The sequence below is a fragment of the Pezoporus occidentalis genome, unplaced genomic scaffold (assembly GCF_034315485.1).
Source record: "Pezoporus occidentalis ecotype Australia unplaced genomic scaffold, CSIRO_AGI_Poc_V1 ctg9, whole genome shotgun sequence".
Lineage (NCBI taxonomy): Eukaryota > Metazoa > Chordata > Aves > Psittaciformes > Psittacidae > Pezoporus > Pezoporus occidentalis.
The window spans coordinates 7,431,589-7,448,254 of NW_026916262.1; the positions used below are offsets into that span (position 1 = coordinate 7,431,589).

The window sequence follows — 16,666 nt, forward strand, 5'->3', positions numbered from 1 at the left end:
CAGCTGAATACTACTGGGACAGTTAAAGTCAGTCTTCTCAATTGATGTGGGCCCTTGCTGTCATGGAAATAAGATTTGTACCCATGGTGATTTTGGGTTTTCAAAGAGGGAACCTAGGGAAATACACAGGATCAGCACAGTATTTCTGCTAAGGGTGGTGGTAAGTAGCAACTGATTTTCTTTGGTTTTCATTGCACAATACCCAGGTGACCAAACACTTAATACTTAGGGATTAAGCAGACTGTTTGAAAAGCATCTACAGAATTACTTAATTATCTTGTGACTATACTGAGATGTAAAAGTGTCAGTCTCATCAGTAAAGGCATATATGAAAAATTTTGCCTTCTGACCTTAATAGTTCATATTTTGTTTTGTTTTTGTTCATAGGTTTGTTTTGGAAAACGAATAGGTGTGAATAGCACTGCTATACGTGCATTGCTTTGCAGAATTGTTAATAGTACTGAATCACAGACTGAATTAGAGTCTCTTGCTACCTTTATTGTAGTACTACTGTGACCAAAATGACAAGTGCTTCAGAACTTGTATTTCAGTAAAATCTGGCAATGCATAAACAGTTGTTAACATTTAGTCTTCTCTAGTATTTTAAACAACAGAGAGCAATGAATTTTCTAGTATAATATGTACTGAACTGATCACTTCTAGCAGGGCTAACGAGTTTACCTTGAAAACCATTGGACTTATCTAGACAAAGACTAACTGTTAAATGCAGCATTTCTTGGATGGAAGGGCTGATTTGGTTTTTGGGTTAGCAGTGTTGCACAAAAAATCATCAGTGTTTGCTTAAAAAAACCTAATGATTTGGACCTTGGCATAGGGTGTTGTTTGGATCTCCCACACAGGCTGGTTGGTTGCAATCTGGTTAGCAACACGAGTCACTGGATCAGATGAGACTTCCTTAACAGCTTCTCTGCTCAGTTCTCACATCCCAGCTGGCCCCTGATCCTGTGTAACTTCTTCAGCACATGCATTATTCATTATTATAAGTATTTTAAACTAAACTATCTTACTGTGTTAACTATGTGCAAAAAGGCTGTCCTGAGTGGCCATTTCTGCATCTACAGGAACAGTTTCTACAGACTATTTACAAGCATTTTACCTGTGTGTGCAATCTGGTCCATTCTGCAGCAGGAACCACTACCACCAGAAGTCTCTGGAAGGGCCATAGTCTTCACTCTGGATGTTAAATGACACATTTAGGCATAGAAATTGGTCTTGGAATGGCAGGAGTTTCCTGGGAGGAATCCTCAGGATTGTCTGAAATCCCCAGCTGATCTCCCACAAGGGTTAGACAGATCCTTTGTTGTGAAGGTGTTGAGGAACTGGGTCTGTCACCTTGTCTTTGTCAGTTGGGCGTCTTTTCTGTACAGGGACTAGCTGAGGAGTTCCTGGACCACCCAAGGAGTTACTGAGTTTAGCACAGTAAGTGTGCAGACAGGGACCCTAAGACCTAGCTATACTGCAATTACAACTAAAGGACAACTTGACTTTCATCTGTATGCCTCACATAAAACTTAAATTCCACAGCTCTTGCCACAGCACCTCTGTAATTGAAAGCCATGCTGAACAGCATTCATCCAGCTGTGAACTAGGATCGGCAACTCATGATTTCCTGTGGATTGCTTTCTGTCTTGTGGTTTAACTGGGCACAAGCTATCCCTTTGAACATAGCTGTAATGTAATACAGATCACGCTGTTATGCTTTCTGCTGTTTAAAATTGCTCTTGCTCTCTAGAGAAATATGTTTCCAAGATTCTGCCTTTCTCCCCCAGAATGAATTAATATAATGAGACAACTGCATGTTTGCTATTTATCATTGGGTTTGCCTTATTAAGTCTCCTCAGTCATAGCTGGGGCAAGAGGGACATTGTAGCTACAGTTAGTTGGGGTAGGATAAGTAGGAGAGTCACAAAATGGAGCAGCCCAACAAAAGAAGGGTCCTGTTGAACTCCACCAGTGAATAACTCCACTTGATTTAAGCTATTGGTTTAACAAACTGGCAGAAAATATCCCTTGAGTGCTGTTCTGCAGGCCTTATTTAACATCTGATTTTTTTTTGTTGTTAAAACTGATAAAGATCAACTAACAATTTCATGCCAGAATATGGGAGAAGTACTTACCCACACAGCTGCTTTTATTTAGTCCATTCTCTAAACTGCGAGGGGACCAGACTGTCTGTTGACATTTCAGTTTATATCAGATGAGTTGACATACTGTTTCTGTTGGACACTGGATCTTTTAATTTATTCTTAATTTATTAGTTAATGTATTTCCTGGCTTGTCAGCACTTCAGCTTTTCTTACCCCTGCTGCAGACTCAGGTTTGGTTCAAAATGCTATATAGCTATGAAAGTACTGTCTGTATCTAGTTATTGTCCAGGAATTATGTGCAATGCTAGTTCTACACCATAGCAGAAAAGGAACCCCTTCTAAAATTCCCATATCTAGAAGTAGGAATGTATCATTCCAGAATAACTTAATCTGGAATCTTGACTGTAGCAAGTACTTACATCTTGCTCCTTTGAAGAAGTGAAGAAACAGAGAAGTTAGTATTAATTACTATGTTACTTAGTCTCACAATATAGACTCACTGGAATTATCCAAAGCAGAGAACTACTGTTTCAGAAAGCAGTACCATTGCAAGTGTTCCATAGCATTACAAGTGTTCCAGTGGACACAGCATCCTGCCCAAATCTCCTTGCTTGTGGTAGGAGTCTGTGATGTTGAGAATTCAGGAGTTTACAAATACTTGCCTTTATACACTGGACGTTTTCAAAGCAACTATGATCAAATCATTGTCTTCATTTACAGATAATTTCTTTCTAGACAGTGGGATTTGTTCATGGCTGAATCATATATTGAATGGGGATTTTCAGTTCAAACCTCATGGCCAAATTTCTGGTGCTTTCCTCCATGCCTGTGCCAATGGAAAAGGAAGTTCTGCCTTCTGCTGCATTCTCCCTTCTTTTGTTCAGCCACAGTTATGCACTTATCCAGCAACAGACATAATATGCATGGTGCTTGGACACAGACAATATTTTCAGGAAACATAATAATCACTTTAAGGCATATAGGGAACTTCAGGAGCTCAAGAAAACATATTAATAGCTTTTAGCCATTAGGAACTTGCGTTTATTCCTGTTAGGAGAAAGTTGTGACAGCTGGACACAGAAATAAAGCAAAGAAAATGTGTTAAATTGCTACAGTAGTGGATTAATTATCAATAACAAAATGAAATGTAAAACATTGTAAAAGCAGCTGTGAGAAAAAATAGTTTCCAGAACTGACCCAGGAAGCACTATCAATTTTAGTTCACAAGTGTACAATAGTATTCAAGCAAATCGAGGCATAGGCTGTGTTGTCTGTGATAGACCACACACAAGCTTCTGCAGAACCTAATGCCACCTCTGGTGCCCTGCAAAAATAAGAAGGGGTTGCCCGAGACACTGTCTTGTAAAAGATGCTTCCTGGAGAGAAATCTGAACTTTGGTACTTTACCTAGCTTACTCAAGAGTCAAACTCCAAAGCTGCAGGGGTTTTTGTACTTCAGTATGCACACTTAGGCAGCTCAGAGTCATATTTCACCAAGTTGCATTGTTTTCATGTTATCTATCCAGTAAGACCTTTTTGAATTCAGTTCCTGTGCTTTAAACCAGAAAGTCTGTGATGCATTTGAATCTTACCATGGGTAGTGAAATCTAGTCAAAGCAAATGCTGCTCTGCCCAGTGTTCAAGACCTTCTACAAGAACTCTAAGCAGATCAGTGCTGAGAGCCTGAGAGAATTACAGCTCCCAGATGACTCCTCACATGAGGCATACAGGCATCAGCCACTAAGATTAGTTGTTCCCAAGATTCTCACAACTCCTTGGCTAATTAAGGTGCAGCCACATGGCATTTGAAAGTGTACATGCAAACTAACTGGAACTGATGTACCATAATGAATTATGAACTCTGTAACCCAGAAGCAGCTGACAAAAGCACTGCTGAGAGCCCACCAACACCTCAGTGCTTGCTAAGCTGCAATGCCAGAAACCTCATGACCGGACACAAGAGGAAAATTTTTCACACTGAGAACAATTTGCCATTGGAATAATCTCCCCAGGGAAGTGGTGGATTCCCCAACGCTGGCCTCTTTTAAGATTCAGCTAGACAGGGTGCTGGGACATCTAGTCTAGGTCATGCTTTGCCAAGACAGGTTGGACCAGATGATCCTTGAGGTCCCTTCCAACCTGGTATGCTATGACTCAATGATTCACGTGTTGTGGCTGTCTGTGGACCACCAAGGTCACAGAGCCAGCTCTTCCTCACTTGTTAAACTGACTGTCTGGATTATTTGGAAGGGAAATGTGCTCACTTCTGCAGTTGTGAAGGTCAACAGCATTTGGTCAGAGTTGCATATGGCAAGTTAAATATGAAGGTACTTGCACCAAAGCCTAAGAAGGAACAGAAAGGTGAATATTTTTGTTGATGATTGAGCTTGTGTTCTCAAGGCCTTCTCTGGAAGATGTATAATTGAATCAAGAACAGGCAGCTGTACTGTAAAATAAAAGCCTTCCTACTGAGCCTATTTTGTGAGAATGTGATTCCTTGCCAGTTACTTTCCAAGGTGACACTTTGTCCAGGAAATCCAATCCACCTGCAGAACACCTTAGCACAGCAATAGAAGAACCTGAGCATTTTATCTTTGCTGGCTTGATTAAGGAGTAAAAACAGTGCAATAATGCTGATACATGATGCTGAGTCTTCAGAGATAATACTAAACCATTTGGATTAACCTATAAACTGATGAAAGTATCTTAATATTTGGCACTATATATCTATTAAAAAAACAAGCTCTTTTCCTTACTGATTTCTTAAGATATACATAGTTTAAAGCAGTGTAATCTTCACATTCAATTGAAAAGTCAACTCTTTAGGCTTCATTATCTTTTTTCCTTGCCACACCTTCTTTTACTAACTGAATTAGCATTAAATGAAAAGGGAACAAACCTTAAAATATTTTGAGACGTGATTTTTGCCTTGCTAATGTTGTGTTTTTTCTCAAAATGCAGTATTTTTCCAACAACTTTTACAATTAATAAATACAACTCACCTTAAAAAAAAAAAATCAAATGAACACAGTCTTTCTTATGTAAATTGCTCAGTAAGCGGGAAAACAAAGGTCTGAGAGTAAGACTTCATGAGGCATCAAGCATGCCATCTTGCCCTTTTACTTCTGCTCACATATTCCCACCGCCTCCCTGGTGTTGGCAGTAGAGCTCATGACCAGGAGGCAGACCAGATTAGGCACCTGGGAGGCTGAAAACTAAATAAATGAAGAAGAACAAAAGCAGCAAGAAAATGGGATTTCATCCATACAGCACACTGTATCTGCTTAAGCTCATAAAAAAAAAAACAAAAACCTCACATGCTGAAGACTATAGTAGGTCAGAAAGTGTCTGCAGTAAGTTCAAATACATACAGGACCTGTTTTTAGGAAAGGCTTCTTTTTGGCATAACTGTTAGTATTTACTTAAAATTCAGTGTGAATTTGTAAATGATCTTACATACGTCTTTATGAATATGTTGTAGCTTTGGGAAGAAAACTAGTGCAGTATCAATGGTTACAGACCCCCTGACTGGTGAAAGTGATGTAACACAGGGTAAGCGAGACTACAGATAGGCTGGTGCCAGGCTTTGATGCTAAAATGCCACCCATGGCAGCAGTGGCTACACAGAGGCTTCTGGCATGGCATGTAGCTAGGAAGTGGTGCTGTGCACTGGGACCAACATCTGTGGTTCCCAAGGACACATCCTCTTGGGCAGTACTCATACACTTTGTTTTCAAAGTTTGCTTATCATATTCTGGGAGTCTTTGGTGCTTTGAAGGTTGTTCAGATACTTAGAGCTTTAATTACCTATTTTTCTCTTTGTTAGAACTGAAATTAGGACAATTTCTACTGCTCTTTAAGTCCAGCTTTCTGGTCTCTCTCCTCCAAATAGCCTTAACCATTCATACCCTCCAGCTCACCACAATTTCTACTGCCCTGGGCTCAGCCTTTACATGCAAAAAACAAAGCCCCCAGCCCTAGAAGCCTAATACCTGAATGAGCAAATTGACTGCCTGGAACACACATAAAAAGCAGTGCTGAAATCAGAAACCACCATTTTACCCTTCGACGAGGCCTCTGCATGTCCAGCTTGATAAAGGCTGATGCAGCAGTACAACAAAAACCATACAAAAAAAGCTTATGCTCCGTCTAAGGTACGCTATGTATATTTATGCCTGCTCAGTAGATATACAAAGGGATAAGTAACATTACATACCTGCTAAACCACATCTGTGCTCAATTCCTGTGAAATAAACCAGGGGAAAATCTGTCAAGAGTTTTGTTTTCAATAAACACAAATACGTGGGGTAGTTTTTTAGGAATTTTAATATGAAAAAAAATAAAAAAATGAGGCTCTCCCATGCTTTGGGAGAAACTGAGTTCTCTGCATCCCAGTGTTTATGTCAACACCCAACTAGCCCCTAGGTTTATACCAGCTCTTGCAGACAGGAGGCATGTCTTGAAAAACCATCAAAGAAGGAAATGAACCCACAACAGCAGAGAATATAAAATCATTTTTCCACCCCAAGTGAGTTTTAGTACTGGCAACAACTGGTTTATACTCCATGTGCATATTCCATGAGAACTGTTCTTGTATAAACATTTCTTCCCCAAACAGATAGAAAGAACAACTTACTAGAATGCCAGTTCAGAATACAAGAAGTCTAGAGGAATTACCAGCAAGTCTTACTGTATTCTGCATAAATAATCCAGGTTGATTTGTGAACTTGCACTCTGGCAGCAGCATTTCTAATGTTCAAAGGCAAAGGCTCAGTACAGAGTCACCACAATGCTGCTGAGCTGTAGTTGTCAGGAGCAGCACACAATGGGAATGAATCATCATTAACCTGGACTGTCCCTGGGATGCTGAACCAACTTTCACACAGAAGGCAGTAGCATTCTCCAGCTGAGAGCACAGCAGGCACAGCAGAGGGCAGGAGGATGGCTAGTGCCACCACTGCTGTTGTTTGACACTAATACAGTGCAAATCTTACCATACTAGGAAGAAAATAACCCAGCTCAGGAGTTCCAGCTGGGTTTGCAAGTAAGTTGCACTGGTTAAATGATGGCTGCATGAGTAGCAGAACTGACAGGGGAGAGACAGGGCTGTGAGTACAGGGCGAGGACTCCACGCTTCTCCATGTCCTGCCAATACTTTGGCTTTCCTGGGGGCCTGACACAGATCCTGGTTCCCAGTGTGCATCCTGTCCATGGGCAGAAAGGGAAGCCTCTAGATGTAAGAGAAATCACTCTCCTTCTTTTAAAGGGATAACGAATCTTGGAACATGTTAGGACTAGCTTATAAGTAAATTATAAATAGTCAAGCTTGCAGAGCATGGCAGAAGGGTTGAGTTTTTTGGTTTGGTTGGTTTTTGTTTGTTTAAAGCAAGAGTCCTGTAAAATCAGGAGTTAAATTGCAGTATATATGCAATATAAGCAACATTTTGAGCCTGCTAAGGCATCTGAAAGTCTGGCAAACAGTACCAAAACAGGTAGACCTTGATACTCTAGCAGTTACTGCTCTCCACAAAATTAATCAAAATCACCTCCATTTGTATGAGAATGTTTTATTAAAAATACGCATCTTGTTTCACATAAAAAGAACCAACACTGTAATTAAACACAACTTCAGAAGTTGGACAGGAATTACTTGAAAAAAAATACAGGCTCCTGTCATCCCAGAGCACCCTCTGACTGCATCAGCCACAAATAAACCTCTTCCTGCGTTCAAGGCCCAGAGAGGCCTGTCCTGTACATAGCTAAGTGCCCAGGAAAGAGCAGCTGTACAGTGGCAGGGCTACCAATCACTCACAGCAGCTGGCCCCTGGTGGAGACACATGCAGGAGACATGGGTCCTGTTCCCCCAGATCCCAGGAGGCCTGTCACTCCCCAGCCCTGCTGCTGGGCACAATGGTAACCTTCGCAAGAGAATTGCTGCAGTGGCACCTGGCTCAAGTGTCGCAGGTTGGCCACCTCTTTCTGTAGAGGAGGAGAAATAAAGCACAGCACTTCCAGTTAATTTCGCTTGGGATCCAGCAGAAATTCACATTAACAGCACTGTTCAAAGAAACCCATCCGTGCTTCAGTGATACAACAGGATGCAATAGTCTTTTTGATAAATAAGACCTTAAGTGAAAACTGTGCTGGAATCCACTAGCTTCTGGATCCCCACCTCCCACAGCTTGGCTCTATTAGACTTTTGGAAAGACACAATTTTCAAAGCAACAAGTTACCAGCTGAGGCAGCAGCAAATATCAAGTGAAAGTTTAGTGCATAAAAATCAAAGAATACAAAAGAGCTGTCAGAAACATCTGCTATTTAAAGTGTACAACAAAACACTGGCTGCATTTACTCTCTTGTAGAAAACATCAGTTTGCCAGGCTGCCTTTCCTGCTCTGGAGATACTGAAGATTCAGCTCCTTTTAAAATTACTGAGATGTATTCCTCATCTCTCCAAAATGATAAAAATGTAAATTCAAAAAGCATACCAGGCACTGACTGTAAACTAACATTCAGCGACCAGCTCATAACATAAGCAAGGCACAAAGAAGAAGAGACACCAGAGCGATGAAGAAGCAAGCGGATGTTAAATCACAAACCAGCAGTCCCTTTGCTTTGACCTGACAAGGCATCAAACAATATGGGCAGCTGAAACAGCAACAGAATCTGAGGCTGGACAAACAGAGTAACTGTAAAGCAAAGTTCAGTTTCGAAGAAACAACTGGCTTGCATGTCATTATGCGTGTTCTAATCCCATGCAAGTCACGATTTGATTAAAGAAATTATAAAAGATATTTCACCTAACATCATGCCTCATAAACCTAAAAGGGTATTAAATTCATGTAATGTTAGAGGCCTGTGTTCTCAAGTGCTTTTTATCATCCACAGTGTTAATTCCTTAGACTGCAATTTAATCAAGCACTTGGTCCAAAAGGCCTGCCACTTTCCTGACTATGCTGGCATTTATGATAGGGATCAGCTTCCTTACTCTGTGCTGAAATCCCAGCTCCACCAGCTATAACACAATGATTCCTCTTAGTACACTGTTATCGCACAGATTGTAACACAACAAGATTTGTCCAGCACAGCATTTGTTCCCATGGAAAAAGAAATGAACTAATTTTCAGGGCCTTCGGTGAGTTTACAGAACTGGAATTTAAGATTTTTTTTTTTTTTTAGCAAAGCAAATTTGTTCTGAGATAAATAAAATACAAATATCCACTGAGCTCCAGAATGCCATCAATCAAAATAACTTTCCTTACTGGAATGAGGTCTTCAACACAAGATCTCAAGTCACCAAAATCTGAGCAAATCAAATACTTGCCTTAATTGTAACACTCTTCAACTCACTGTCATAAAACTTCCAGGTAATTTCAGAGCCCATATTGAAAAGCTTTGATCCTTAGGGCTGACTTGCTCTGCATTTTAGAAGGAAAAAAACATGACTCAAAGACATCCCAGATTGGGAATTTATAATCCTTCCTCATCCTTGCAGAGCTACAAGGTGAAGCTAAGTTATTTAAAACCTCATCTTACAGCAAATAGGAATAGGAAACTTTTTCCACTTGTGAAGTAGCAGCAGAGGAAATAACTGGATTTCAAAATAGCTCAACTTGAAAGGTGTCGAAGAAAAAGGCTGAGAAGTTGGTAATTAAATCAGCTACAGCATGAAAAGTCAACAACCATAAAAAACGACTCTGAAAAATACACAAGCTCATTGTTACTTGTATATACATTAAGAAAAAAAATAATTCTAGATTTAAAAATCTCTCCTCAGGGTTATAATCCCCCTCCTAGAGAGATGTTGTTATAGCTTGTGTACACTGTTCCAAAAGAATCTTTCATAGCCTTCAGAATTCTAATCCATCTTGCAGCAAGTGACATTAGTAGAACTAATACTTTAAAGCCTACTTGAAAATCTATGTTTAAGATGGCCTTCATATAAAATATTCAAGCTTCTAAACAGAATTTTTAAAATACAGGTGGCTTTTGTTTTAATCACAAAATAGATTCAGTGAACTTGCTAACTCAGTAAAAAAGACTAGAAATAAAAATCACAAAAAAAGTTTCTAGCCTCCAGCAATTCACAAAATGCTATTACAGTACAGAACAACATTATTACTTAAATCAGATTTTTGTCTTCTGATAGCTACTTTGAAAATAAAGGGTAATTTGACACCAATTCCATTACAGAAGTTTGTAAGCAGGTAGCTTTTTGTGTGTACAGTGGAAAACAGACTGCTACAGAATTGGATTAGTCTGCCAAATACCCTTTTCATACATTACATCTTAAAATATGTGTGTCCAGATGAACATGAAAATCTGAACTCCTTGCACTCAGTTCCACTGCCTGCATTTGGATAATGCAGGGGTGCAAGGGTCCACCTATGTAGCTCTTATAATGGGACCAGTAGCTTATCAAATAGCAAAGATGTTCAAACCTGCTCTGACCTCAATAATCAGAAGGATGAACGGGTGCTATTGTTAGTGTAATGTTCAAGGAGCAGCAGCAACTTTGTCTGTAGTGAGCTCAGAGTTAGAAAAAAAACAACAGAAAACAAAAAAAGTTGGTCAGGAAGTAACACATGAGAACAGCAAGAGGCTTGCTAAACTCGCAGCTCCACTGCTTTGCACCTTTGGAAACCTGACCTTACAAATGATTATGCTCAGCACAAGGCAGCAGAGAGAATCAAGCCTGCAATTTTCACGGTCTGAATGAGCTTAAGAACTTGGCTTCCAAGAGTTTGTCTTCTTAAGTTGCATGTGTCACAACAGGAATGTCGATTTCCATGGCAGAGAGACGAGAGCGTGCAGAATACGGCTGGGAGGCATAGCTGTGCATGCTAGGGGCATGGGAATAGAGGGGCTGCCAAAAAGGAGAAGGTAGACTTTTACATGCACAGTACCACAGAAACAGCATAATGGAAGTGAAAAACAGACCACCAGCACTGGCAATGGCAATAAAAACGGAGATGTCAAAGCTAAAGATAGGCTCGTATTTTCTGTTCAGATAGTTGTTATAAAAAATGACCCAGATTGATGGAGTGAGACAAATGGCACATGCAAGCAGGAACAAGAGGCCAGCCACGAGGTGGCAGCCTGCACTGTTCACAAGGCATTTAGCCAGTTTGACGTTTGGCACAGTCGATACAAAGGCTGTGTTACACATGCCAACCAAGCAGAGAAACAGAGCCGAGACAGCAGTTAACATACTCAGTGGAAGGGCAAACTGAAGAACACGCAAATCCAGTTGATCGACAGCAGTGTACCACTGTGGGTCATATATCACACAGTCTCTGCTCCCATCAAAGCGAGCGCACTTAATCCAAAGTCCAGTGTAAACTGTCACGTTCCTCTCATTCTTGTTGAATGTGCACAGTCTCATTTGCCTCCAGTTTGGAAGAAGAACTGCTGCAAGGAGTCCAGCTACTGAGGCTGTTCCGCTGAGGAAGGCCAGGACGGTCGCTGCATGAACATCCCGGCAGCCCATGCTTGCTCACAGAAGTCGTTTCCTGCAATGAAGAAGAGGGAAAAGAAGTCAGTAGGTGAAAGTTTACAGACACAGGACTAACACTGACTCATCCCAGGTTAATAAACTTGTATGGCAGCCAGTAGGCAGTAACTCTCTGGCATGTTCTTTGCCTTACACCCTTATGTGGAGCTAGCATTACCAAGTTCATGCTTTAATGAAACACCAGATTCTTTCACAGACTGTTAGGACCGCTCAGCTGACAGACTCCTAAATTCACTGTGATCAAAATTCAAAAGGAGCACTTGAACATGTAATTCTACACAGCCTTTCATCTTGTGTCACTGTGTGGACTTCAACAGAGTTCAGGTGGAGAAAGTGAATCACTGACTGTGATTTAAGTTCACCTCTCCTCAACTGGCAGCTCCCCCTTTAGCCCAGATGTAATATCAGAGTAGGACTTTTAAGTCCTACCTTAAAAAGGAATTGCTTAAACCCAACACAGTTAGACTGGACAAGGAATGGATATGTACACAGTTATACACATTATATATAGAACAAATTGTTGATGAGAGCTGTAAAGTAGCAGAGAAGACTCTGCTGATTACCGTACTATGACTTTTTCAAAGGCAATTAACAGTTCTTCCACACTATGTCTGCCTCTCAAAAGCAGCTGTCCAAGACGCAAGCAATTCCAGAAAGCAGATGGCTTTTCAGGGGTCACATTTTCCTCTTCAAAACCAGTGTTAAAGAACATTGCTTCCTTTTCAATATAACCCCTGTCTGTGTACCCAGTATATAGTCTCTTACCTGGAGGGATATCAGGAAACAGTCTCAATGATGGGTCTTTTAAAAAGATTCAGTCTGAGTAATCCCCTCCTTTGGGAGCTTGAGATACTTTAAAGAAGCCTAATCCATAACAGGCACTGAGCATCAACCTCAGAATATATCTGAAGCAAGACACTAAAAATTATAGTACCTAAAAATGAGAGTACCTTGAATATTCTCACTGAGTGCCATTCGGTCATAAACTCCTACTGAAATTTCTTCAAAATCATTACAATGCACTGTGCTTATTTGTCTAAAGTCATAAAACAATTCTTTAGGTACCAGAAGCTCTACCTAACGTGTACACAAATACCTGCACATCTGTATCTCAGAAAGGTTGCAGACATGGTTGCAACCATACAGAACTACGATCTGATCCCTTACTCTCCTTCTACACCTGCAAACATCAAATACCCAGGGAACTTTTCAGATGAGGAATTTCCACAAATACTGGAAGCAGCTGGAATAAGCACAGGAGTGGCCATTTTCAGAAACCCATGGTTTGTGCAAATTCATTTGCATTTGAAAATCTGGGCAGAGTTAATGCAGGGTGGGCAAAAAAAGATGTGAGGTTCATCCGTATTCTCTAATACAAGAGGGCGGACAAGAAAAAAGGGGGTATTTTCTTTCCTTCTATGTCACCAAGGTAGACTTATGGCAAGGACTACACTGCCAGGACTTCAGACAGCATGCGGAAATTTGTATTTTTCTATTACCTCTGCTGTACCAGTTACACAGACAGAAGACTTTAGTCTGTAGTTCATCCTATGGTTGCCAAGTGTGCTTAGACCACCCTGCATATTTTATTTTTGGTAGATGCACCAGGAATGCAAGGTAGGGATTTTGGCTGGGCTTTGCTGAGGGTTTTTTTTTGGTTTAGTTGGTTGAGGGTTTTTTTCGGTGGTGGTGGTTGTTTTAGGTTCGTGGGGGTTTTTTGAGGGGGTGAGGTTTTTTTTGTTTGGTTTTGGGTGGGTTTTTTTGTTTGTTTCTTTGTTTTGTTTTTAATAAAATTAAAGAGTCCTTAGTGCTTCTCTTGGCTTAGGAAATACATAGAAAATATCTCATTTTCCCATTAGAGGTATCAAGGGAAAGTGAATTTGTAGGTAAGTTATCCGTGATCACTCCATCTGATGGAATGCTGCTGCACGTTGCAAAGCTGCTAGCTTTATGGCTGTAATTACAGCTTCAGTTACAGGTCCCTGATTAAGTCAGTAACAAAACAGATGTTGCCTTAATTAAGACTGATCCAGTGTACTTACCAGCAGTGTGTTCAAATCAAGAGAAACCGTAGCAACTTCTAGAAGTAGGAAGAAAGGTGTTACTGGATCTAAGAGACAGAACAAGGAGAGTGTCAGCATCATATTAGTTTCATGCATTTGTTTAACATTGTAATTCAGAAATAAGGAATCTCAGATATGCTCACATTAGGCTGACTTCAGCACCTTTGTACAATTTCCTCTTATTTAAAAAACAAAGCTCAAACTACATTTTTTTTTCCCCTTTCCCCAGGAGCATGTTCTCTTTCTATCTACTTATCTCTGTCTTTATGGAACAGATAAGAGGAGTGCAAACAGCTCCCTTTCTCAAGGGTGTTTCAAGACAGGAAGGTTTTCAGATCCTCAGTTTTATGTTTCTAACAAAATAAACTCCCAAACACACCAAGTCACATAAAATTATTATTTCAGATGTTAGGTTCCAGGCTGCACTTAAACAGCAGGGTGAAGGGGATAAAACTGTTTTTAATGAGAACAAAACACAGACTCTGAACTGTTTATATACTTGTGGTTCTCTATTCCTTCCTGGCTTCTCTACACAAGGGAAGTACCGATGATGATGCCTTTTCAATGGCTGTCTAGCTTTCCCAGAGGAGGATAAAGGATCTTTTTTTTCTGTGGAGTCTTTACACCCATACACTGAGTCCCAGGAACAATTATGCAGGTCATAATGGGAAAATGGCTTTTCTGCTGGATGATGTCAGATCTACAAGGATGTCATTATGTGACTGTTAAGAGCTACAATCTAAAGGTGAGTTTGCTGTACTAACATGTACAAGGACATTGAATTTCTCTTAAATAATCTATATCAAATCCTGAAATAATCTAACATTTATATATGTGTAGTCTCCTGGAGTGCAACATCGAAGAATTTATCAAACCATCTAGGCAAGAGAGAGACCTGACAGCACACACTCATGCAACCCGTATCTTTCACTAAACGAGAAAGTGAATTTCCAAGTCTGGAGTCCTCCAATATGAATGCTATCACATGTAAGACACAGAAATGCAGACAAAAATCAAATCAAGCATTCCCACTACCAACTTAATCAGCCAAGACTACTATGAGTAAACACAGCAATCTGGGGACACTAACTATGAAAGGCTGCAGAGATCAGCAGCAACACTCTCAGCTGCATTTGGAGAAGCAGCAGAGCTGAGTTGTTTGTATTTTTTTAAGTCTGGGTCTCAAAAAAGCATTACTGCACAGCTTGGAGCAGATCTTTTTATTCACTAGTATTTCTCAGCAATTTTAAGCTTTCTGTGCATTTAGTAGCAACCAAAGCTAAGATAAACATGCAGACCTCCCTCTGCAGGGTCACACCCCAGAATACCAGCCAGTGCTCAGTAATAACCATAATCAAGTAGAAAATTAGTACTGGCAAACAAACGTGTCAGAAAAGGAGCCTTGCCTATCCCAAGAGTCCCTCCCATTAAATGATGACAACCTGCAGCCACCAGCTGTTGTAACAAACAGATACAGAACAGGTATGGAATATTCTACCACATCTAACTCTGAAAGTCCTCCATTTCTATAGACATGGGAGTTTTTTTTAATCTTCCTCTACCCTTTTAGTCCATCTGACTTTATTCTCTGTCACTGGTGGTGTTGCACAGGTAAGGACCTCAGCCAGTTCTGAACCAGCTGTCCAGGGGAAGAAAGCTCACTTTGGCTAGGGCAGATGAAACCCTGTCTTGTCCTGGATTATAGATACAAGCTTTGTATATCCCAAGGATCTTACAGCTTTAATATTCAAGGCTTTTGTATCCTGTCCACCACCGTTACCTCATACCACTTCAGGGACAGACTTTGCCACAGCTCCTATTTTAAAGATCTATGTTGCTGTAACAAGAGATGCTTGCTGAAGCTGGTTAAAACCTGGTAGATCATTTAACTGCTCACAAGCTGCACAAAATAAGCAAAGAAGGAAAAAAAAAAAGCCTTTACTAGAGACATAATTCAGTGATGAGTAAGGCCAGGTCTGTTCCCTTGCACAGCCCTAAGACCACTGCTGTTCTGTAGAGCTCTGCAGGAGAGGTCCCACTAAGAACAATTTATAAACAAACACATTCTCTACCTATCCACAACAGTGTTATCAGTTTAAAAAAATCGTAATGAGTTTTGTATAACTGACCACCTGCAACGAGAGACCAACAGCTATCCTGTTTCAAGATAATGGGAAGTAACTGGTAAAGAATCAGTGCCACCAGTCATGTTTTCTTCTTCTGGAAATCCATCACACAGTTCCAAGTCTTACAAAACTCCTATTAAAATTAAATCCAGATGCACAGGATTAGACTCAGCATTCCTAGTTAATACACTAGCGTTTTCCAGCATGTAGCACGGGTTCCCGCTGATCTAGGAAAAACAGATGACGACAGCCAAGGCCGAAAAGGAAAACACAAACCTCCCCCCTCCCCGAGTGGTTCAGCTGCTGCCCTGCCTGCACGGCAAAAGCCAAACACCACCAGGTGTCCGCGCTCCCGACCTGTCGCGCTCCCAGCCGGGGCGAGTCACTGAAGCCACCGCCACCGCCACCGCCGCCGGCCTACCGACAGCGAAGCCCCCTCAACAGCGGCGCACCGGGCCGGCCCATCAGCCCCTTTACGGCCCGGCAGCCGCCGCCGCCGCCCCCATGCCCGCTCCGGCGCTCACCTTCCTGTCAGCGCACGGGGCCACGCAGCGAAGGCACCATCGCCGCGGCGCTGCCCGACCTGCGCCCGCCGGGGCCGCCTCTCCCCTCAGGAGGCCGCGGCGGGGCTGCGGGTTTAGTCCGGCACCGCCGCAGCGCCAGCCCCCTCGACCGCACTGCAACTCCCAGCGTGCCCCGCGGGGCGGTAGTGGGTGCGCGGGGCGGCTCCTGCAGGAAGCGTGTTCCGCTCCCAGCGGTTGCGACCCGCGCGGGGTCCGCCACTGGGAAAGGCGGTGCTGTGAGCAGGCTCCTTACGTACGGCGGCTACGTGGTTAACGCTCGAGGAGCCGGTGC

General features: G+C 41.7%; 1 protein-coding gene and 1 long non-coding RNA gene across 3 annotated transcripts; both read right to left on the reverse strand.

The window, feature by feature from the left end:
- Positions 1-477: 477 nt before the first annotated feature.
- LOC134156803 (uncharacterized) lies at positions 478-6,059 on the reverse strand. Its single transcript, XR_009962068.1, has 2 exons — positions 4,373-6,059; positions 478-3,178 (listed from the first exon to the last, which is right to left on the reverse strand). It is a non-coding gene; the product is annotated as an uncharacterized LOC134156803 (long non-coding RNA).
- A 3,943-nt stretch (positions 6,060-10,002) lies between these two features.
- Positions 10,003-16,494, reverse strand: CLDN12 (claudin 12). Of its 2 annotated transcripts, XM_062604970.1 has the most exons (4): positions 15,818-16,000; positions 15,248-15,324; positions 13,665-13,732; positions 10,003-11,620 (listed from the first exon to the last, which is right to left on the reverse strand). In XM_062604970.1, exon 4 carries the CDS (start codon positions 11,596-11,598, stop codon positions 10,861-10,863), a length of 738 nt encoding a protein of 245 aa, XP_062460954.1. In that variant the 5' UTR covers positions 11,599-11,620; positions 13,665-13,732; positions 15,248-15,324; positions 15,818-16,000; the 3' UTR covers positions 10,003-10,860. The 2 variants fall into 2 exon arrangements, with proteins under 2 accessions (XP_062460954.1, XP_062460953.1); XM_062604969.1 differs by lacking the exons at positions 15,248-15,324; positions 15,818-16,000 and adding an exon at positions 16,336-16,494.
- Positions 16,495-16,666: the final 172 nt, after the last annotated feature.